Source organism: Anastrepha ludens, chromosome 5, assembly GCF_028408465.1.
Source record: "Anastrepha ludens isolate Willacy chromosome 5, idAnaLude1.1, whole genome shotgun sequence".
NCBI classification, from domain to species: Eukaryota; Metazoa; Arthropoda; class Insecta; order Diptera; family Tephritidae; genus Anastrepha; species Anastrepha ludens.
The window spans coordinates 106,491,769-106,515,735 of record NC_071501.1 but is presented as its reverse complement, the minus strand read 5'-3'; the positions used below and the strand labels follow the sequence as shown (position 1 = coordinate 106,515,735).

Below are 23,967 nucleotides of genomic sequence, written 5' to 3'. Positions count from 1 at the left end.
ATGAACGAGACGTTATCAATAAAACGGTCCGCGGATGACATATGACAAAAATAAATTTTTTGTTTTTTGGTAGGACTGTTATAAGCTTACATGGCAAATTTCAGCGTGATATGTCACATGGTTTGTTTTCTGTGCTACTGTAAACAAGTCAAGCTCGAGTGTGATCTTCGAATTCTCTTTTATGACTTCAATTGTCTCAAACTGTTTTCCACGGAGCGGCAACTTGAGCTTGGGAAACAGGAAAAAATCCCATGGAGCCATATCAGGAGAATGCGGTGCTTGCGGAACGATATTAACATTATTTTTGTTCAAATAATCGCGAACAAGACGTGATGTGTGAGCTGGTGCATTATCGTGATGCAAGAACCATGACTTGTTGTCTCACAATTCCTTCCTTTTAAGACGAATGTTCTCGCGCAAACGCTTTAAAACGTCTAAATAATATTCAGCGTTAACCGATTTTGCGATTTGTGCGATTTTCAAGCACAATTTCCTTTACTTTTCCGATGTTTTCGTCGTTTACTGATGTTGCTGGACGACGTTCATGAGGCAAGTTTTCAACCGATGTACTGCCCTCTTTGAACGATTTGTACCACTGGAAAACACGTGCACGCGATAGAGCAGAGTCCCCATAGGTTGTCTGCAACATTTTTAAGGCGTCTGAAACCGAAATTTTGTTGGAATAATAGAATTTCAAACAAATTCTTTGTTCAACTTGAATTTCCATCGTTAAATTCGAAGAACACACTCGAGCTTGACTTGTTTACAGTAGCACAGAAAACAAACTATGTGACATATCACGCTGAAATTTGCCATGTAAGCTTATAACAGTCGTACCAAAAAACAAAAAATTTATTTTTGCCATATGTCATCCGCGGACCGTTTTATTGATAACGTCTCGTTCATATTTGAGCAGAAGGTAAGAATGCGCTCTGCAGTAAAATGGAATTATTACTAAGTTTAGTAGCCGACGATGCATGTGAGTCAAAAACTGATAATTTTTTATTAAATTTAGGAACAAAAAAAACGCGTAAAGCTTAAAAGAAGGACATATTTGGTAAGAAGTTTATTATTAAAACGAAAAATACCGAAAAACAAATCTTTTTTTGAAACAATAAAATCATTTCCCGAGGATACATATTTTTTCTAATTTTCGATTGAAATGGTCCACTTTTGAGGTAAGTTTTCGATATCCAGTTGAATCAGTTTTTAATAAAATAATTTTATGAAGTGTTTAAAAGCCGCCCTAACTCCATTTTGGTTAACTGCAACGACCAGTCGCTGTGGGAAATCATTAGCAAAATGTTTATAAAGGGTGGTTAAATTTCAAGGGCCGATGTTGAATGTGAACCACACCTAAACGTCAACGACACCGTTGGATTTCTTTCTTTGGGGTTATTTGAAAGAAAAGGTGTACGTCGATAAGCCAGCAACAATTCAAGAGCTAAAGGATGAGATAATTCGGCACATTAACGGCATAGAACCTCAATTATGCCTCAGCGTCATCGAAAATTTGGACCATTGGATGGAGGTGTGCCGCCGAGGCCGCGACGTCCATTTGGCCGATATTTTGTTCCATACGTAATTGAGCCATACCAATATTATCATAATAAAGAGAAATGACATTAATTTCCAAAAAAAAATTGTAATTTATGGAAGTTATGTAATAGCAGGGCCACTTTCCGGCAGCTTTCTGATCGCTTTGATATTGCTAAAGGAGCTGCGCATTATCTTTTCGACAAAACAATTAAAGCAATGTGTAAATTGAAAAGCGAAATAAAATGGCCATCTGTTGAAGAGCAACAAACAATTAAGATAGAGTTCGAAAACAGCAGAGAAAAGCCGTTTCCCTTTGTAATTGGTTGCTTAAATGGAACACACTTTATATACTTACGTTTCATCAGACATCGTTAAATGGCAGTCTTATAAATTTTCCTGCAAATATTGCGCGACTTTTTAAGCAGAAATGACATTTAAGAACGCGTTGCATTTGCAGTGCTGCCATATTTGCGTCTTTGAACGCTATGCTCATACTGCAAACATATGTTGCGCAATAAAATGCGTTTCTGAATATACCCTTATATATAAATAACGGCCTTTTTAAATCGTGATTCATGAGGTCACCCTAATATCAATGCACACAATTTCAACACAGATAATTGTTATTGATTTTTAAACAAACAAAAAAAACGAAAAAATAATAAAAAAATAAAAATTAAAAAAAATTTATATATATAAAAAAAAGTAAAAAAAATTAAAAAAAATAAAAAAAAATAAAAAAAAAAATAAAAAAAAAATAAAAAAAAAATTAAAAAAAATTAAATTAATTAATTTTTTAAAATAAAAATTAAAAAAAAAATTTATATATATAAAAAAAAGTAAAAAAAATTAAAAAAAATAAAAAAATAAAAAAAAAAAAAAAATAAAAAAAAAATAAAAAAAAAATTAAAAAAAATTAAAATAAAAAAATTAGAATAAAAAAAATCCCTTTGGTTGGGCACCTATTGCGGCGCGTCCCAGGTGGTGGATAGGGTACGCCACAGTTATCTTCTGTGGTTAAGTAGGTCATAGCCTTGGTAAAAGCCTACTCGCGAACCAGCCTAGTTCTCGTCAACCAACAACTATGGTAGGGGGAACAACATGTAGTGCAGTGTTACTGCACGCGTGCCGTAACTGCCATAATTGCTGGCAGTGACCCATATCCACTTCGGTGGAAGGCGAGAAGCCACTCGTATTAGTAGGTCATGTCTCTGCTAATACGAATGGAGTAAACATGGACTCACGGGGAGAAGGCCACTTCCTTATATCAAAGGCTACCAATCCAAGGTGGAACAGCATACGCCGAGGGATGCATGGCTTAGGGTGAGCTAAGTCGCTAGTATGCGGACTCTGGGGCACCTGTCGCACCCCAGTTTAAATTCGACTTACCACGGCATAGGGCTCTGCCGTGGCGAACCCCATTATTTCCCTACGAATATCTCTGGTTACGACTGCTGACTCGTCAGCTGAGTGACCGCCCCGCAAAAATGAACAAAACTAACATAAAACAAACAACACAACAAAAAATTCCTTCCCGACGCGGAAGACCCGTTGGCTCCACCAAACTTATGGCGGGGTCAAAAACCACCCCTTCGGTGGCTAAAGTGCTCACTAAGAGCAAGACCGTCAAGGAGACACCACCGCACTCCCAGGTGGCTTCTACTTCCTCCAAAACCGACTCGGGTGCGGAGAACCCATTGATCACCAAATCTGTTTTGCCAGAAACTGGGAAAACAAGTCGGACAGAAGTCTCCAGGAAACCTATCCCTCCTCATCTCCGTCGATACAGAGATCGAAGACGCGCCACTTTCCTTACGGAAAAGTTCGGCAAAACCCCTGAGGAGGAGCTGTCCGACCAACAAAAGTCAACTCTCGGTTGGGCCCGGGAATTTCTTCGGAAGTATGAGGCGTCCAAAGAGAAACCGAGTGCAGCTAAGCGGCAGCGGTCTTCAGAGGATCCTTCTAGCTCCAACGACCCCAAGAAGCATAAAGCTTCCTCTGAGGTCAAATTACGCAAGTTCTGCGAAGTTGCCAGAGATAGTCTGGTCATGGCGGTGGTGGATAAGAGCCACCCTGACGGTTTCATCTCTCCATCAAACTGGAAGATTGTGGAGAGAAAACTCCAGTTGGGATACCTGGACGTTCTGAAGCAGAACCCAGGGCCTCCTCCTTTCTGCTCTGACGCGGGATGGTTCCAGGCAAGGGTCAAGTTGATCGCGTGCTCGGATCAACGTTCGGTCAGCCTGTACGGCAAGGCCCTCGACCGACTCGGCGAGGTATGGCCCGGAGCGAATCTCCAACTCATCAAAAAGAGTGAAATTCCCAACAAACCCCGCGGCAGAGCAAGAATACCTGTAGAGCCATCCGATCCGGAAACCATCCTGGAGCTACTGAAGATCGGAAACCCGAACCTACCCACCGAAAACTGGAGGGTAGTTAAGGTGGAAGAGCCTTCAGGAAACTCCAGACATGTCACGCTGCTCCTGGACCAGGAAAGCGTTCAAGCACTGGACGACCGCAAGGGGATTGTGGCATTCGGGTTCACTACCACTACCATTTGGACCTATCAGCCGAAAAATCTCCTCGCACCCAGCGAAGAGAGTACGGCGGCCCCCGAGATGGATGTCGATAAGCCTCTCTCACAAGATTCGACGATTGAGTCCGACTCGGAATCAAACAGCGAACTTGTGGGAAACTTATTTAACATTCAACTCGGGGACGAGGATAGTCTTTTAGATAGCGGTGATGACGCGAACGCCACAGTCATCGAATGTCCGTCTAAAAGTGCTGCAGATTAATCTGCACCACTCTAAGGCTGCCTCGGCAGCCCTCATTCTTCGTCTCTCTGACCTCAGAGAAGACATCATTCTCATCCAAGAACCTTGGATATCAAACAACAAGATATGCGGCCTGAAAGATAGGCACTACACCTTGTTTCAAGGTGAGGCTAACGTTAGATCGCGCTCTTGTATTCTCATTCGAAAACATATTAATGCTTTTCTTCTTCCCTTTAGCAATGCTGACACCACTGCCATAGAGGTTGAAGCTGTCCACGGCCCGATTTGGATTGTGTCGGCTTACATGCCTTACGACGCAGCGGAGGCGCCTCCTCCTGAAGCAGTGAGAAGGCTCGTCAATACGGCGCATCTGATCCAGAAACGCGTCATTATTGGAGCAGACGCTAATGCACATAATACTGTTTGGGGCAGTACAAACAACAACACACGAGGTGAGCAACTTTTTGATTATATTCTAGCGAATAAGCTTGATATATGTAATAGAGGTGATGTCCCTACGTTTCTTAACTCGTCTAGAAGAGAGGTACTCGATATTACTCTTGCTAGCGAATCATGTACACAAATGGTGCAGGACTGGAGCGTTGATAAACAGCACTCTTTTTCCGACCACCAATATATAACATTCACTTTAAAAGCCGAAACGGCAAAACCCATGAAGTACCTTAACAAAAAGCGTATGAATTGGATCAAATATAAAGAACATCTTGCCAATGGACTTCCTGATATCAGGCAGTTTGAAATGGCAAATAAAAACGATATCGAAAACGCTGTCAACATGATAACGAAGACGTGTCAAAGCGCAGCACGACAATCTTGTCCCCTGACAAAAACAGGAGGTAAGCATAAACCTTTTTGGTGGACTCCAGAAATCTCAGAACTTCGCAATCGAACTCGGAAACTCTTTAACCAATCTAAAATAACAGACGAATGGGAAGAATATCGACAATGTCTCAAAGACTTTAAGAAAGCTGTCAGAAGTGCAAAACGCACATCCTGGCGATCATACACTCAAGAATTAGAAAACACCTCAGAAGTAAGCAGACTACGCAAGGTTCTTGCTTCAAACCCAGTCTCTCCCAGTTTTATCATGACTCAAGATGGAACTTGGACTACTTCAACTGACCACACTCTTAGAATACTTCTAGAATCTCACTTTCCAGGCTGTGTTGCCAACTTACCTGCACTTCCCAGCACTTTTCAGAGTAATTATGGGAATAGATCAGATCTAATCAGCTCTAATAGCATCTCTACAGCAATACTAAGCTTTAAAAAATTTAAATCACCAGGTCCTGACAACATCATTCCAGCAGAACTTCAAGAAGGACTAGAAATTCTACTGCCTTGGTTAACCAGGATCTTTAACAAGTGTTTAAATCTGTCTTATCTTCCGACAATTTGGAAGAAATCGAAGGTAGTATTCATTCCGAAAACGGGGAAGCCTTCACACTGTAAACCAAACGACTTCAGGCCCATTAGCCTAACCTCTTTTTGCTTAAAGGCTTTTGAAAAAGTCTTAGATGAGCAAATCAAAACCCAACTTGATACTAAGTTGATCTCAGAGGCACAACATGCCTACACTAAAGGGAAATCGACTGAAACGGCACTTCATTCACTGGTGCAAACAGTGGAAACTTCCCTTCACAATAAGGAGTACTCTCTTGTCGCATTTATGGACATAGAAGGTGCTTTTAATAATATTGAACCCAACGCTATTTTGTCTGAAATTGCCAAATTGGGTATTAATTACTCCATCCGTAAGATGATCGAACAAATGCTCCAAAGTAGAATAATCACTTCAGAGCTTGGGTTAAGCCGCATGAGAATGTACGCCGTCAAAGGCACTCCTCAAGGCGGAGTACTTTCACCCCTTCTCTGGAATCTCGCTGTAAACAGTTTGCTCCGAAATCTCGAAAAAGCAGGCTGCAAGGTTGTAGCCTATGCAGATGATATTGCTCTCTGCGTGTCAGGCAAACACCTGAATACTCTTACTGAGCTCATGCAACGCTCAATCAATATTCTGTCAAAATGGTGCACCGAGTGCGGACTAAATGCGAATCCAGCAAAGACAGATCTTGTTCTCTTCAATAGGAAACAACAATCTCCTCCACTGCAAACAATAACCTTAAAAGGGGAATCATTACTCCTATCTGATTCAGCTAAATATCTAGGAGTTATTCTAGATAGGAAGTTGAGTTGGAAATTGAACATCGAAAACAGATGCAAAAAAGCTTTCATAGCTCTTTATACTTGCAAGAAAGCTATAGGCAAAACCTGGGGTTTTTCACCTCGGATCATTTATTGGATATATACCTCGATCATCAAACCGATACTCTTCTACGGTGTGGTTGTATGGTGGACAGCACTCGAAAAACGGTGTAGAGTAGCCACAATTGATCGAGTTCAAAGAACAGCCTGCCTCCTGATAACAGGATGCTTAAGTACAACACCTACTAAGGCTCTAAATACGTTGCTTCACTTGTTCCCTATCGATCTGGCTGGCAAAGCGATTGCAGCGAAAGCAGCGACACGCATGAATGCTATATCGAAATGGAATAAGTATCTTGGCCATTCGGCCATACTGAACAGGAACACTGTTATCTCTTCTGACACAGACTATCATGTAAGTCTTCCATCACCACCCTTGCTATTCTCCTGTTCACTCCCAACTAGGGAAGAATGGAAGACAAATCTAACCGAAATCAATGGCCCTCTGACTATATATACAGATGGTTCAAAACAAGACGGCAAAGTGGGATTTGGAATCTTTTCCAATTCCCCTCACATCAATCTATCATTTAGATTACCCGACTACTGTAGCGTATTCCAAGCGGAAGTATGCGCTATCTGGTATGCTGCGAAAACTCTCTTAGAAAATAGAATATCACTAGAGGATATCCGCTTTTTCACCGACAGTCAAGCGGCCGTTCGAGCACTCAGCTCCTCTTATACCCACTCAGATGTGGTTCGATCCTGTCTCTTATCTCTTAACGAGATAAGTGTTCAGAATTCTGTCCAAGTTATCTGGATACCGGGTCACAGTGGATTCGAAGGTAACTGCAAAGCTGATGAGCTCGCAAGAGCCGGAGCTGCGCAATCAAATGTTAGTAACTTACCCACAATCCACATTCCGCTCTCAACATGTAAATTGCTCATTGATCGAGAATTTCACATCATTGCTGATCGGAGGTGGCGAGTGGAAACTACTTGCGTTACGACCAGACAAATCTGGCCATCCTACAATCTGAAACAGACGAAAACCCTTATAAGTCTTTCGAAACACGAACTAAGGCATATAATATCTCTTATCACCGGCCACTGCCTGTTGGGCACTCACGCACGTCGGCTCGGGGTTCCTCAGAACGACCTGTGCAGATACTGCGAGGACGAAGATGAAGAAGTATCGAGTAGACATTTGCTGTGCAGTTGTCCCGGTCTAGCCAGAAGTCGCCTCGCTCTTCTTGGCTCTCCAACAATTGACAATCTTTCAGTACTCTCGAGCCTGAAAATCGAATCTCTCATCAAATTCTCGAAACGAATTAATATCTTTGACCAAAATCCACAATAAAAATCTCGGTTAGGTGGGGAAATCATGTAACATAATGAGCTCTAGGGCAACACAACGGACCCAACTTGCGGTCTATGTGGCACTCCGATGCGGGGTCACCCTTAAACCAACCAACCAACCAACCAGAATAAAAAAATAAAATTAAAAAAAATTAAAAAATCAATAAATTAACAAAAAAAAAGTCAAGGAATAAAACACTTCACTTGTTCGTTTTTAAATTATTTTTTTGTGTGGTTATCTTTATTTTTTATGTTTTGAAATAAATGAACTTAAGGACTAACTTGTAAGTTAAATAAATACAGAATACTAACCGTATTGTATTTTGAAATATTTGTATTTTATGTAACTTTTTTATTTCCTTTTTGTTTTTGCAACAACGTAAATTACTACTTGCATGTATGTTTATGTGTGTAAATGTTTGTAGTACATATAAATTAAAAATTAATAAAAATGTATTTATGTACTTTACATGCAAATATGTATGTATGGCTTATGAGCTACGTACTACAAAGTATGCTAAGAAACTCAAGTTAAACTTCATTATCTAGTTTTATATGAATACCCAAATGCGGCAGCACTTTTCGGATACCTTCGACTTGTTGGCTAACTAGTTTAGGTGTGTGTGTGTGTTTTCTGTTTTCAAAGTGTTAACAATAAACTTAGCGCTAATATGATTTAATGTACTCGTATATTATTTGAATATATCAGTAAATATATGCATATGTAGGTATGTTTACATGTAAGTAGTTTACTTTTTGTTTAATTTTTAAATTTTTTCACTTTTGTAATTAAATTATTATATTTGTTTTTTAATTTGTGTGTACTATGCAACTAAGAAACGTATTTACAAAGTATTACATTAGATTTTAACTGCTTATTCCCTATTTTATTATTACTCTCTTTAAAATTTCAGTTTTTTTATCTTTACGCAGTAGTAATAAAGCTTAGTTGGTTAACAGGCTCTCAAAGTCCATACAACAAAAAAAATGATTTTAATAAGTGCACGTTCATACGTTTTCCCATTGGGGAGTACTGCTTCCACGTCGGAAAATTGCGATTTTTGTTGTGAAATTACGGAAACTTTCAGGATTTGAACTTCTTTTCTTCCACTTTAGGTCTAAGCGCTGAAAATAAATTTTGCGTTATTGACAGGTTCCGTGGCACTGAGGATGTGTTCAATTTCTGTTGTCTAATAATTCTTCGATTGTGGCAAAATATGAAAATTTGTTAATTCTTTTTTTAAATATCTTCTAACTGTATTTCGGTGTATGAGTCGTGTTTTTCTCATCTGTCGTTATTCGTTGTTTTCTATCTAAACAGTGTTTGCAAAATAAGGCAGCTTTTTATATTTTAACTACTGTTTTTTTTTTCAACACTTTTACGCGCGGAAATTAGTCATCTGCACTCACATTTCTGTTTTCTTTTAATATAAATATTTTTTTTTATATAATTCATATTTAGGTAATTATAGATTTTTCTCTTTTTACTTTAGTGTTATATAATTTTATTTATTATTTTATTTCATTTCATTTTATTATGTTCTATTTTATTTTAATTACATTTTTTTTAGTTTTTTAAATTTTTTTAATTTTAATAACATTTTTACTTTTGTAAGTTTTTTTAATAAAAAAAATAATTTTTTTGTATTTAATTCATTTTATATAATTTTAGATATCCTTTTTTATTTCACTTTATTTTATTTTATTTTACTGTAATTTTTATTTTATTTAAATAAACAAATTTAATTTGTTTATGTATTTTTATTTTAGTTTGTTTTATTTTAGTATTTTTTTATTAATTTACTTTTTTATGTAACTTTACTGTAGTTTTCATTTAATTTAGTTTTTTCTAATTTCTTTAATTTAATTTAATCACACTTTTTTATTTTAATGTTTCTTTATTTCTATTAATTATTTTTATTTTATTTCATTTTATTCTATTCTATTTTGTTTTAATTACATTTTTACCCTTTTTATATTTTTTTAATTTTAATTAAATTTTTAATTTTTTTTTTTAATGGAAAAATTATTATTATTTTTTGTTTTTTAATTTATTTAATGAAAAAATAATTATTTTCTTATTTTTTTTTATTAAAAAAATAATTACTATTATTTTATTTATTTTTTAATATATTTTTTTCGTTTTATATAATTTTAGATATTCTCTTTTATTTCTCTTTTTTTTATTTTATTTTGCTGCGACTTTTATTTTATTTAAACAAAAAATTATTTTTTATGTATTTTGAATTTAGTTTGTTTTATTTTATTATTTTTTTACTTAATTTTACTTTAGTTATTTTAATTTCTTAATTTCATTTATTTAATATAATTAAATTATGTTTATTTTACTTTCTCTTTATTTTATTAATTTTTTAATTCATTTAATTTAATAAAATTTAGTTTAATTTTATTCAATTCTATTTTTTCATTTTATTTTAGGTTACCTGACTTTGTTCCATGAATTTTATTTAATTTTTTTATATTTATTTAATTTAATAAAATTAATTTAATTTAGTTTATTTAATTTTTTATTTTTAGTTAGTTAGTTTTTGAATTTTTTTAATTTTTCATTATTTTATTAACTTTTTTAAATTTACTTTAATTTAATTTCGTTTTATTCTACTCTATTTTATTTTAGTTTTATTTGTAATTTTTTTTATTTTACTAAAGAAATATCTATTTTATTTATTTGAATTTATATTTAAATATATTTATTTACTTATTTTGATTTTATTTGGCTTTATTTCATTTTATATAGCTTTACATATATTTTTATTTATTTATTTCATTTTATTTTGTTTAACTTTTTTTATAAATATATTTATTTATGTTTTTTAGATTTAATTTATTTCGTTTCGTTTTTTTTTTTCTTTTTTAATTTAATTTAATTTTTATTTAGTTCAGTTTAATTTTTGTTTTATTTAATTTTGTTTTATTTTATTTCGTTTTTTATATCGTTTTATTTAATTTAATTTTTACTCCAAATATATTTAGATTTTTTTCGATTTATTGACATTCAATTTAATTTAATTTTATTTCATTTTATTTAATATAATTCAGCTAAATTTTATTTAATTATATTTTTAATTTTATTTTAGGTCACCTGATTTTGTTTCAATGAATTTTATTTAATTTACTACTTTAATAAAAAAATGTATATTTAAATATATTTATTTACTTCTTTTGATTCCAAATTTATTTTATTTTATAAAAAAATTTATATATTTCTTATTTATTTTATTCATTTTTATTCAATTTTATTTCATTTTAGTTTATGTACCTTTTTTTCTAAATATATTTATTTATGTTTTATAAGATTTAATTTATTTCGTTTCATATTTTTTTTATTTAATTTAATTTAAATTTTATTTTATTTTGTTTCATTTATCGTTTTATTTAATTTAATTTGTAGTCCAAATTCATTTAGTTTTTTTTTCGATTTATTAACTTTATTCAATTTGATTTTATTTTATTTCAATTTATTTCATTTGAATGCTTTTTTATTTTAATTTTATTTTTAAATTACAATATTTAATTTAATTTAATTTTATTTTATTTTATATTTTATCTCACCTTTTTTGAAATTTTTTTCTATATTTAATTTTTTGTTTATTTTGACTTTATTTTATTTTTATTTTTAAATTATTTTATTTTACTATTGTATTTTTGTATTATTTTATTTAAACCTTTTTCGAAATATATTTACTTTTTTTTATTAAATTTTTTTTATTTTATATTTCTATTTTATTTTATTTTACTTTAGGTATTTTATTTGACTTCATTTTATTTTGTTTTATTTTAATTTATTCTTTGCTGTGTAGCTCTGGTATTTCATTCCTATGTGTTTTTTTTTTTCATTGAAATTTTTTTTTTTGTAAGGCAGCGTTTTGGTCACGTTTCCCTTGGAAGCCAACGCACTTAAAAAACTAGAGCATTTTTTTTGCTATTACTATGCGGTAAATCGGTTTAATGCACTGAAATCGTATTTTTTTTAGTTTCTTTATTTAATTCTAATATTTTACGTTCCTCTTTTTTTTACTTAATTTCTGGCACATTTTTGCTTCTAAAGACTTCAATAACAATCAGTTGTATAGTTTGTTAGTTAAATATATTTTCGTTTTTTATTTATAATATAATATATAGTATTTTTGTTGTAGCAAAGCAAAGAAAGGCAACTTTACGAACTGCATTAAGGCCAGTTTTTCTTAATCAGTGCGCTATTTATATATTACATATTTTAGTTTTTATGGTTTATTTTACACAGTTAAGGCAATATTACTTTATAAAATTAATTCACAAGCGAAAACAATACATTTTTTTTTCAAATAGATATAACAAATTTTGGCAACTTTTAATAATAAAAAAAAAAACGAAAAAACTTTAAAGCGAAACAAAGCACAAAATTCAAAAAGTATTTGAAACCCAAAGTTCACAAGTAAAGTCAGAGAAGGTTAAAGACAAAATATAAATGGCAACTTATTTTCAAAAACTAATCCAACAGCCAAAAATAAAATAATAGTTAACAAATTAAATTAAACCTCATTCGAAGGGAGAATTCTAAAATTTGGCTTAGCTCAAAGGCATACTTAAATAATTTGCTATATACAAATATTTGAAAAACAAAAAACACTAAAACTACTAAAAAAAACTGCTATAAGAAATTAAATTATAATTCATGTATGCGCGCACTGAGCGAAAAAGCTGTTCTGCACCACAATTTTGCTGCGTTGTGTGAAACGCTGAAAATCACCATCGCGAAATTTTCATTGTCAAAAAAAAGCAGATCGCCGAATGTTAAAAAAGTGCGTCTATAATAAAAAAATTAGTAAAAGTACTAATTTTTTGTTTGCTATTAAATGAAAATTGTTTTTGTACGAGCAGCGGTAGAATCACATTTTTCTCTGAAGTTTTTATGATACAGAGAGATTTTATCGGCTTCGCATTAAGTTTTGCTTCGAAACTTGCGTTTGAAAAAAAATTGCAGCTCTTCGCCCTAAGAACATCTGCACAATTCATTTGACAAAAAACAATCTTATCAGTATACTTTCAGTATTGCCTTAAGAGCACCTTTGGCATGAAAATTAAACTTTCAACTCAATAAAATTTTAGGTTCAGCAAAAATCAAGCCTTGAGTGAATAACAACCCGAAGCATTGTCACAAAAGCCGGCTGACGCTACCAGCATGGACGCAGACTGATATCCGGCCAAGCGCTGCCAGCGCCTAGCAGCATTTTTGCAAGCCTTTTCGTCAATTTTTTATTAGCTTAAAACAGCAACAGCAAAAGCGTGGCTTACAGGCACGACCGTTGTAACGGAGTTTTCACAATAGTTTTGTATTTATTTATAAACGCGCTCTTAAAGGTTTTTTTTTGTATGATCTGGCAGTGTCGAAACGTCTTTCACGGTTTACACTTCTAGAATGGTGAAGCTCCTGAACGAGCTCCATTTGAAAATTACTATAAACTACTTCTTATTTCGCTCATTGCACGCAGCCTTTCAAGGACTTCTGAGTGCGGAAAAGCTGCCTTGTTTTTAATTTACATAAATGTTTTTGTTTTTTTTTTGTTTTTAACTAAACTTAATCTAGTACAAAAAATAACAGTTAGCTAAGTCGTTTTCAAAGCTAAAATCATACGCGTCGAAAACATTAAAATGCTATTGAAAATGTACAAAGCGTTTCGAATATTAACCACTACATCCAAACACTAATACTATTAGCTTAACAAGAATAATTAAGCAAAATTGTTATTAAAAATTTACGTTCAACTTAAATTAGACTCAACTTTAAAACTATGATTTAAAATTTAAACTGTCACGCATCTCATCTCGCACTACTTTAGCGGGGCAACTCCAGTGTCCGCTCGCTTTGCGTTCTTATACGTCGCTATCTGCGCGCTTTCGCAGTGTCGCTCTACTCTAGACGTCCGAGTGTCTTTTTGACGCGCAGTGCTGTTAGCCGCACCGTCGGATTCGGATGCCAGCACTCTTGCATGATTTTAGCCATGGTCATGAGCACATCATCGTCCTGCCAACGCAACGGCACAGGCGGCCGGAAACCTTTCAGGCACACAACATCGTGCATGTCCTTGAAAGTGGGATCGGCGGGCACCACATCGTGATAGGGCAGTGCATAATCCTCGCATGTGGTCGCATTCGAGCCGGGCACTTGCGTATAACAGCGCCTAGACATTTCCCATAACACCAAGCCGACCGAGTACATATCGGCGCGTTTGAATTCCTCGAATTGCTGTTGGTTCAATGTCTCGTTGAGCATTTCCGGTGCCATGTAGCGTGGCGTGCTGACGCGTGTATTCGGTGCCATTTGTATCTCGTCCATTTCGGAAGTATATTTCACGGCCAAACCAAAGTCGGCGATGGCACATTGGCCATTGCGTTTGACAAGTATGTTGTTGCTTTTGATGTCGCGATGAGCTATGGCCGGTTTGCCTGGTGTTCCGACAATTTCATCGTGCAAGTGTGCCAAGCCCGAGGCGAGTGAATAGGCCAAAAGTTGCAGCTTTTGCGGTGTAATCACCGAAGTGAAGAGATAATCGTGTAGGCTGCCACTTTCGTGGAAGTCGGTGATAAGCATCATTTGTGTATGGCTACCCATGTGTTTGATGTCGGCCGCAATGAAACCCAGTATATTTTCGTGCCTGATGAGCACAGTCTGATAGATTTCGGTTTCGCGGAACCATGAAGACTCCTCGGTCATGAAGAAGATTTTGACGGCAACACGTTCATCACGCCATTTAGCCAAGAACACTTCACCATAACGTCCTTTACCAACGGAGCGCACCATTTGTATTTGCTTGGCAATGGTGCGTTGAACCAACAATGGTAAGCCCGAACCCGAACCCGTGCTCTGTCCGACCAATTGCGATAGCGGTGATATTTGACTGTTGCACATGGAGCTGATGAGACGAGGCTGCTTGCCTTGCTTCTCGCGGCGTCGATACATGACACAAAATATGAGCAGCACCACAACGAATATCGTCAAACAGACCGTGAGCGAGGTTAGCATGAGCAGGTAGTGTATGGATTGCGAGCTCACTGGCAATTCGGGCGGGGTGGTGGTGCTCTTCGGTGTGTACTCGGGATGGATATTGCGGTTGCAGAAATCGCCCGTATCACAACAGACGATATTCTTGCCATGTAGGTGAGGAACAGCAGCGACTTTGCACTGTAGGAAGAGGAAAAGCGAAATTTATAGCTTTAGATGCTAAGCTTAGGTGAAATGGGAAAAAAGGGAGCATATGAGAGGGTGTAACTCACCATTAACAGACCGCCATTCTCTTCTGGCGGCATACAACCATATGTTCGCTCCTCCTCGTATGTGCCTGTAATCTCATCGTACACTTCTTCGACTGCGCTGAAGCAGGAACCACCGGGGCGGGTTTCGCACGTGCCGTTAATAACATTGTCCGGACAACTGCCATCGCAATAGCAACTCAGCATGCGACCTGGAAAGAGTGCAGAAAGAAAAAATTAATAGTAACTTAATTAAATGGAGCAATGGAATAAATACCAAAAGGAGAGATTTAAGTGTATTTAAGAAAAATTTATAAAAAACATGGACTGTATAAAAATTTAATGAAATTTTAAAATTAATTAAACTATTTTAGGTTAAGGCTAAAAATAGGGTTTTCAGGAACAGATTTAACAAAATACTATAAAATCAGCGCTAAGTTGTTTTTTTTGTAGCATTCTGCATGACATGAATTTGGGAGTTTCGTAGGCGTTTTCATCAAAGGTGGTGGCACTAGACCAACAACAATATTTTGTACCTTTGATTGTCACGACAAAGTATTGGAAAGTTGAAAACAAGGAATGAGTTCGCCGAATTCAAACGTGGAGCTGATTGCAAAAACGACTGGCTATTTTTCAGATTTGTACAAATTCTATTATTCGGAAGGAATCAACAAACTAGAACAGGGTTGGACGACGTGTGTAAGCTTAAAAAGAGACTATGTTGAAAAATAAGAAAGCCAAGCAATTTAGTAGTTCTTATTTTTGCACGGAATCATCAAGCGACCCTCGTACATTGATGCTGTTTAATAAATGCAAGCTTTAGTTGTTGAAAATACGGTTAACAAGGACCTTTTAACCTTCGACAAGCAGTCTGAAGTAGGTATTAAGTTAGAGACGTGATATCGGAATACAAAAGACACTCCAAACATTTTTTTCGTAACAATTTTTTTATTAAATTATTCCAGCCTCCCTTTTCAATTATACATTTTTTCTGTTCATTTCCAATTTTTTCACTTCCAACGGATCGCTGCCAAAGGTAGTCCATGCAGAAGCTACTGCAAAACTCCCTAAAAAAGTTCCAAAGCAAAAGCGTTTCCACTCGCATCTGAGACGCCTTCAAGAAGTGTGTCGGACGTGCAGAGTGGACAAGCACGCATTCATTTGTGACAAACCGATAATGGTTAATAGTTCCCACAGCAAACAATAAGCAACAAAAACAATACACCAGTAGCACCCATGGCAGCTCATAAACGGACGCAAGCGGCGCCAAAGTCGGCTGCTGTTGTTTAGGTGATAGTGGCCGGCTAGCAGTCCACAAATGCGCTTGCAGGCGCATAGGCGCTCCACTACATGACGGTTTGTGTGTGTAAAAGCATGCATACACTTGCAACATACCCCGCTGCATGATGGTCCGTGGAAATGGTCTTTGAAGCACCACTGTGCGGACAACTGCTTCCTCTTTTTTACTGCTTTGCTTTCCTATTGAAATGTTTGTTCCTTTGTGTTTTTCGTTTTCTGTTATTCGATTTATGCATTCCAAACGCAAAATGCAGAAGACATTTGAAATACTTTGTTTGTGTTTATTTTTATTTTGTTTCTGTTTTTTGTTGTTGCATAATTGTGTACGGTTTTTTCTCAGTTGATTGCAGACGCTTTTGGAATTTATAAAAGCAGGAATGCATTTTGTGTGCGCGTGCATGTGTGCATAAACATACATACATACATATGTGTATGCATGTGTGTGCACTATTTGTACTTCTTTGCTGCTATCTTTTATTGAGTTCTGTAATTGTTGGTATTAATAAAATTCATAATTTTATTGGTATTCGTAAGCGCCACCGGGCCACAGCATTTCTCGTGGAGTTACATGCGTTTGTATGTGTGTGTGTAGTTATCACAGGAAAAGGCATTTGCATTGAAGTTTGAAAACAATGCACATTTCCTCAACCAAATATTTGCCAACAGCTTTGGGAAGTGCTTAGGTGCTTGTGGATGAATTCATCCGTTTCAAAACTTTTGAAGTAAAGTAATAGAATAAATATCGTTCTGCAAAGGCTGGCATTCTGATGATTGCAACACCAAAGGGGGATTTATAAGGATTTTTTAATTTATATTAAATAAAAAATAAATGAGCCCGTGACTTGATCGCTACTTTTAGCTGTAGACATTACTGTAATGAAAAAAAACCTATTACGATAGGTCACATGGCGAATATACTATATTAAAGGTGGTATCGGTAAATCAGCTGATTTGATTTATTTTCTTTCGCCGTGCCCATGTGGCTGTCAGCACAGAGTAAAACAAGGCGAATTCATTTTTTGTTTTCTATTTTTTAATACTTTGCGGTGACAATTAAAGGTACAAACTATTGTTGTTGGTCTAGTGCCACCACCTTTAATGAAAACGCCTTGATACGCTTTTCCTTGCTTACAAAAGCTTTAAAAAAATTTATGCTGTTAGCACACAAAAAAAATGATAACATAAGAAACAAGTTTCTGCTGGCTGAAGCTAGTAAAGCTCTTGAAATAACTTTCACAAAACAAAAACAAATTTAAAAGTTGAAATGTCAATCATAATTCTATTCTTGAATTTCGGATTTGCTTTAATGAAGGCCAAAAAATAGCAAATAAAATTATTTCGTTTAAAAGGTTTTCATTTAAAGGTTGCTGAAGTTAGCATAGAAGAGATCTCTGTCCGCTATCGGCAGCGTTGTCAACTTTTGAGCCTCAAAAAGCAGCAAAACTTGGAAAACGCTTTAGAATACTAAGAGCACTGAATTTAGTTAAGTCCGAGAACAATTTTTTTCATAACAGTTTGTATTTAACAAAAGTAATAAATAAACATGATAATGACATCATCAGCCTTAATAACCGCGCTGTTAGTTCTGCCTTCTACAAACTGGACAAAGACGTAAAGCGAATGGATCTGGCGTTGAACGAGGATAAAACGAAGTAACTCCTTCCATCAAACAAACAGTCGGCGCACTCGCGTTTCGGCACCCACGTCATTGTTGACAGTTATATTATAATTTCGAGGTTGTAAAAAACTTCGTTTATTTAGGAACCAGCATTAACACCGATAACAATGTCAGCCTTGAAATCCAACGTAGAATCTCTCTTGCCAACAAGTGCTTCTTTGGACTAAGTAGGCAACTGAGCAGTAAAGCCCTCTCTCGACGAGCAAAGCTAACACTCTACAAAACTCTCATCATACCCGTCCTAACGTATGGCGCAGAAGCTTGGACGATGACAACATCCGATGAAGCGACGTTTGGAGTTTTCGAGAGAAAGATTCTGCGTAAGATTTTTGGACCTTTGCACGTTGGCAACGGCGAATATCGCAGACGATGGAACGATGAGCTGTATGACGACATAGACATAGCGCAGCGAATAAAGATCCAGCGGCTTCGTTGGCTGGGTCATGTCGTCCGAATGGATACAAACGCTCCGGCTCTGAAAAATATTCGATGCGGTGCCAGCTGGTGGTGGCACAGAAAGAGGAAGGCCTCCTCTGCGTTGTAAAGATTAGGTGGGGAAACACTTGGCTTCACTTAGTGCGTCCAACTGACGCCAGTTAGCGCAAGATTCAAACGGCTGGCGCGCTTTGTTAAACTCGGCCAAAATCGCGTAAGCGGTTATAGCGCCAATTAAGAAGAAGAAGAAGAAGAACAAATAAACATGCACAGATGTGAACATGAAAATAGCAGTACCCTTAAAAAAATATTTTCAAGTAATTTATTTTTCCTTATAAATCATACAGAAGAGAACTTCAATTCTAAATATCTACGTGAGGTTAAGGGATTTCAGATGTAAATAACGGTTCTTTACCCGACAGAAAGGATTGGCGACCAGAGTCAAATCAGATGATAGTGGCCACCATATTTATACTGACGGCTCAAAGATGAACAATGACACTGGATCACTGGATCGGGAGTGTACTCAGAACAATTATCCTTAAATTATTCCTTTAGACTCTCAAATCGGGACAAAACAGCAAAAATGATAAAACTAATGGACTTATCTCCGGCAAACCTTACCATTTCTATTCATAGTTGAGCACTGTTCGATTAAGGCACTAGTTTCAGCGCACATCAGAGGTCGCTCTCGCTGATCCAACAACACAACACCACTCTTTGTTCGGTCCCCGACCACTCTGGAGTGGAGGGAAATGAAAGAGCGCATGAGTGTGCCAGGAAAGACTGAGAGCTTGACCTTCAGCGAGTGGTTAAGGGAATAGGCATTGCTCTAAACGAACTACACACTGCGATTGACTTGAGCATGATCGCGGAAGCCAATAGAAGATGGTATCTGACTACTAACTGCAGGGTCTTCAAAGCGCCCTGGTCAAAATTGAATCTGAAAAGGACAAAATATCTGCTTGGATTCAACAGATCAACTACCAGCATCCTCACAGGTGTTATAACGGGTCACTAGGGCACCCAGTAGAATGGATGTACCTCACAATTACTTCCGCAGGAGTTGGGGAGATGAAGAAGAAATTGAGTCGGTACAACAATTCCTCTGTGAATTTCCTGCACTTCAAAGAAACCGTGCCAAATATCTTGGCAATTATTACTTCGAAAATGTCTCACTGGAGGGATTAGTTACCTTCTTAAAGAGGTCTAAGTGGTTTAAGCAACTCAGTTAGGGGATGGAAATCAAGTGCAGGTATCACAATGGATCTTAGGGCCACCGAGACAAGCAACCTGGCTAACCTAACCTGGGTACTGCTAATTTCGGGTTCGCAACTAATCGTTCAATTTACATTTTCTGTACTATCAAATATAAATTAGTTGTTTTTTGAAAGGTGATGGAATTCTGAGAATATTTTATAATTAAAAATTAAATAGAAATATTAATAAAAATTGCACAAATTCTTCCCAGTAAGCATTAATCGTTTCCGTTTAAGCATTTTTTCCACATTTCAAGTTCACAAATTGTTTAACACGAACTCACTTACTAGAAGAAAACAAAGTTACACCCGTCAAGTTCCAGTAAAATTACTTATTCATATACAAGTCATTTAAGTTCGATAAATAGTGATAACTTGCACTTTTTCCACAATTAAATCCATGAAATTAGTGTCTATAAAAAAAATATAAAAAAATGCTGCATTCCATGCGCGCTCAGTTGTAGATGTAATACATAAATATATGAGTATGTGTACAGTCACGTGCAAGTAGATGTATGATAAATGTATGTATTTAAAAAAGAAAAGCAAAAAAGACACAGTCACAACAAAAAGCATGGGCACCACGCATTCACTGCCATGAAAATAACTTCAGCTTCTATGCATATTTTTATGTAGCTGCGTTTATGGGTGCCTTTGTATCCATAGTAGATACACATGTGCGTGCGTATGTCTGTGCCCGAGTATGTGTGAGCATGCAGAATGCTGTAGAAATGCACAAAAGTGCCATAAAACATCAGCAGCAATTTTGAATAAATTTTTTTTCCTCCATATCTTTTTGCCATTTCAAATCCTATTAAATATGTGCTATTAAAATGCAATTAAATCATTATCGGGGTTCCAATGAAATTGCTGACATGCCAAATAGGCAACAGAGGCGCAATCGTCAGCTGAATCGAATAGTAGCGAGTTGCTAATATATAAAAAAAGAGTGTACATACATACATACATATATTAGTAAGTGTTTGCAAGTATGAATATGGACTTGATCATAGAGTTGAGTATTGTGGCTGTGGCCAAGTGTGGCAGTGAAGTGACGCTGTGCGATTGGAGAATGACAATAAAGTAATAATTACATAGCAAATTAAATGCAAAAAACTAAAAAAAAAAAATATATTTTTTTTTGCTAACAATCGCTGCAGTGTGACAAGTAGCGAAAAAGTGTAATTGCTGCAAAAAAATGCAAAAAACGTAGTCATCCATGTATTCGTAGCTAACATTGATTGGTTGGGCTGGTTGGCTGCTGCTTGATCGATCAGATGCCTTTGAAGCTATTGTTGACGGTGGCACACGTACGTATCAGCAGCAGCAGCATCCGGCAATTACTTTTGCAGTGATTAAAAAATTATTGTGTGCACAAATAGACAAGCATATACTAGGTTGCTCAATAAGTTTTGTGGTTCGATAAGAAAAACACAATTTTATGGTTTGAAATACACTTGATTATTCAGTATAGTCTCGCTCTATAGCGGTCGCCGTAGCCAAATGGGTTGGTGCGTGGCTACCATTCGGAACTCACAGAGAGAGCGTAGGTTCGAATATCGGTGTAACACCAAGAAAAGATTTTTCTAATAGCGGAAGCCCCTCGGCAGGTAATGGCAAACCTCCGAGTGTATTTCTGCCATGAAAAAGCTCCTCATAAAAATATTTGCCGTTCGGAGTCGGCTTAAAACTGTAGGACCCTCTATTTGTGGAACAACATCAAGACGCACACCACAAATAGGAGCAGGAGCTCGGCCAACACCCAAAAAGGGTGTTCGCGCCAATTATATATATTATTCCAATTTATGCATTCCATCACTGAAGTGAGAATCTCCAAGGGCTGCAAAATACGCTTCCACAGCTTTCATGACCTCATCATTTGAGGCAAAAACGCCTTCCACGCATGCATTTTTTTAGGTCTGGAAACAGATGGAAGTCGCTAGGGGCCAAATCTGGTGAATGCTCCATGGATGGTGGATGCTCTAACAATTCGAACTTTAATTCATGGATTTTAGCCATTTTCAAAATGCTGTCCTGATGAAAAATATTTGTTTTCTTATGCTAACTATGGTAAGTATATATTTTTTCAAGAACTTTTTACTTCAGCTGGTTTTAAAGGTTACAATAATATACCGAATTTATTGTTTTACTAGTTTGCAAGTAATCCACAAAGAAAATTCCTTTCGCATCCCAAAAAATTGATGCTAACTCCTTCAGATTTACACCACTCTTTAACCTCTTGTTTTTATTTAGAATGATGGCGATACACCCAAGTCTCATCCATAGTAATGAATCGGCGCACAAAATCCACGTCATCCTTTCGGAAACGCTCTAACTGTTGTTGCGAAAGTCGCATTCGAATGTGTTTTTGTTCCATTGTTAGCGAATGCGGCACCCATTGTGTACACTGCTTTCTCAAATCCAATAATTAAGTCAAAATATTGCTTACACTGCCCAATGAGATGTCTAGGCCGGCCTTCTACATACTAACTAAGTCTTTCACTCACTTGACGATTTTCCAATGCGATATCTTGTATTTTTCCTACGATTTCTGGTGTTGCTGCTGTTTTTGAACGTCCTTGACGTGGATCGTCTCGAAGGCTTGTACGACCACGTTTAAATTCAGCAACCCACCCAAACCTTTCTACTTTTCTAATTGATGGCGAAGAGCCTTTATATACTTTCAACATTCATTCATAAATTTCCACTTCTTTTAAACCTTCCAAAAATAAAAATTCAATCACTGCACGATACTTGATTTTTTCCACTGTAGAGCGAACGAATTGACAGATTGAAATGAAACTTCACAGGCGTTCATATGAAGAGTGAACCAATATAATAGAAAAATATAAGAAACTTAGGCTAGTAGCAACGGTCTCTCTTATCGAACCGCAAAACTTATTGAACAACCTAGTATGTATGCATGAACAGGGGTTTTCAATAGAGACATACAAATTTGGTATTTAAATAAAACACGAAACATTTGAGCTTAAAATAATGCCAGGTGTAGTACACAAATTAAAATCAAATATGAAATTCGGAAACGCTCATATGACCACCTCGAGAGCTCGCTCGCAGTAGTCGATTCATTGGAGGGAATTTTTCACACCGCTCATCCACATACTTAGGCATATCTTATTCGATGTTCAAACAGCATTCTCTAACTTAGCTGGTGACTTGTTGGCATGAACTTAAAGTCAGACCATCAAACGAGATCTCAAGACATTAAACTGCATGAGCGAGAAGGTCACTTTTCTAGTTTACATAATTACTGCACTTTTATTTATAACTATCAAGTAGGAACAGTTGTGTGACATGTGACACCATGTTATTGGCACCAGATATCTTTGATGTCAAATTCATCGGACTCTAATCAAAAATAGTCCTGTAACGCGAGGCGATAATGCCCCCTTTTGCTTGTGGAAGGCTAATAATTTTTATCGACGAAAAAATATGTGCGTACAAATAGCACCTGCAACATGTATTCCGTAATATATCGCCACGCTTTGTAGATGCAATGGAGTATCTTGTGGCACATCTGGATTTGCTGTTAACAAATAACGAATCATTTTACTTGGTCCATATCCCATTAAGTGAAAAATGAGCTTCCTCGTTGAAGCTGATTATTCGATGAAATTAACAAAGGATTTTCTTCAGCTCTTTCTGAAGCTTGTACCCTTTTTGGGTGTTTGTCCAATATCTTACTCCTATTTGAACGGCAAATGGTTTTTTATGAGGAGTTTTTTCATGGCAGAAATACACTCAGAGTTTTGCCATTGCCTGCCGAGGGCGACCGCTATTAGAAAACATTTTTTCTTCATTTTGGTCTTTCACCGAAATACGAACCTACGAGTTCTTAATGGTAGTCACGCACCAACCTATTCGGCTACGGCGGCCGCCGGAAAAATTACGGCGCTTAAAATGATTAAGAGTCTTCACTCCTGTGCTTCTTTGTGCCTTTGTGCTTATCCACTATACATAGAATGCACAGCCTGTCCTGCGTTGCTGCTTACCACACAACTGCGCTCATGGCAAATGTTCACACACTGAAAATATTTTATTTTGTATTTTGTGTTTTATAATTTTATATTTTTTTGTATTTGATAATTCAATGATAACTCTAATTGCCGTATGTTACAATTAT

The 23,967-nt window shown here is 36.2% G+C and overlaps 1 protein-coding gene across 2 annotated transcripts in view; it reads right to left on the bottom strand.

The window, feature by feature from the left end:
• Positions 1 to 11,881: 11,881 nt before the first annotated feature.
• The window catches only part of LOC128862952 (bone morphogenetic protein receptor type-1B), a 95,447-nt gene continuing 83,361 nt past the window's right edge, over positions 11,882 to 23,967 (bottom strand). For both annotated transcript variants that reach the window (XM_054101802.1, XM_054101804.1), the window contains exons 2-3: positions 15,177 to 15,364; positions 11,882 to 15,084 (exon numbers count right to left, since the gene is read on the bottom strand). In XM_054101802.1, the coding sequence (XP_053957777.1) occupies positions 13,813 to 15,084; positions 15,177 to 15,364 (1,460 nt within the window). In that variant the 3' untranslated portion in view covers positions 11,882 to 13,812. The remainder of the gene's footprint in view (positions 15,085 to 15,176; positions 15,365 to 23,967) is intronic.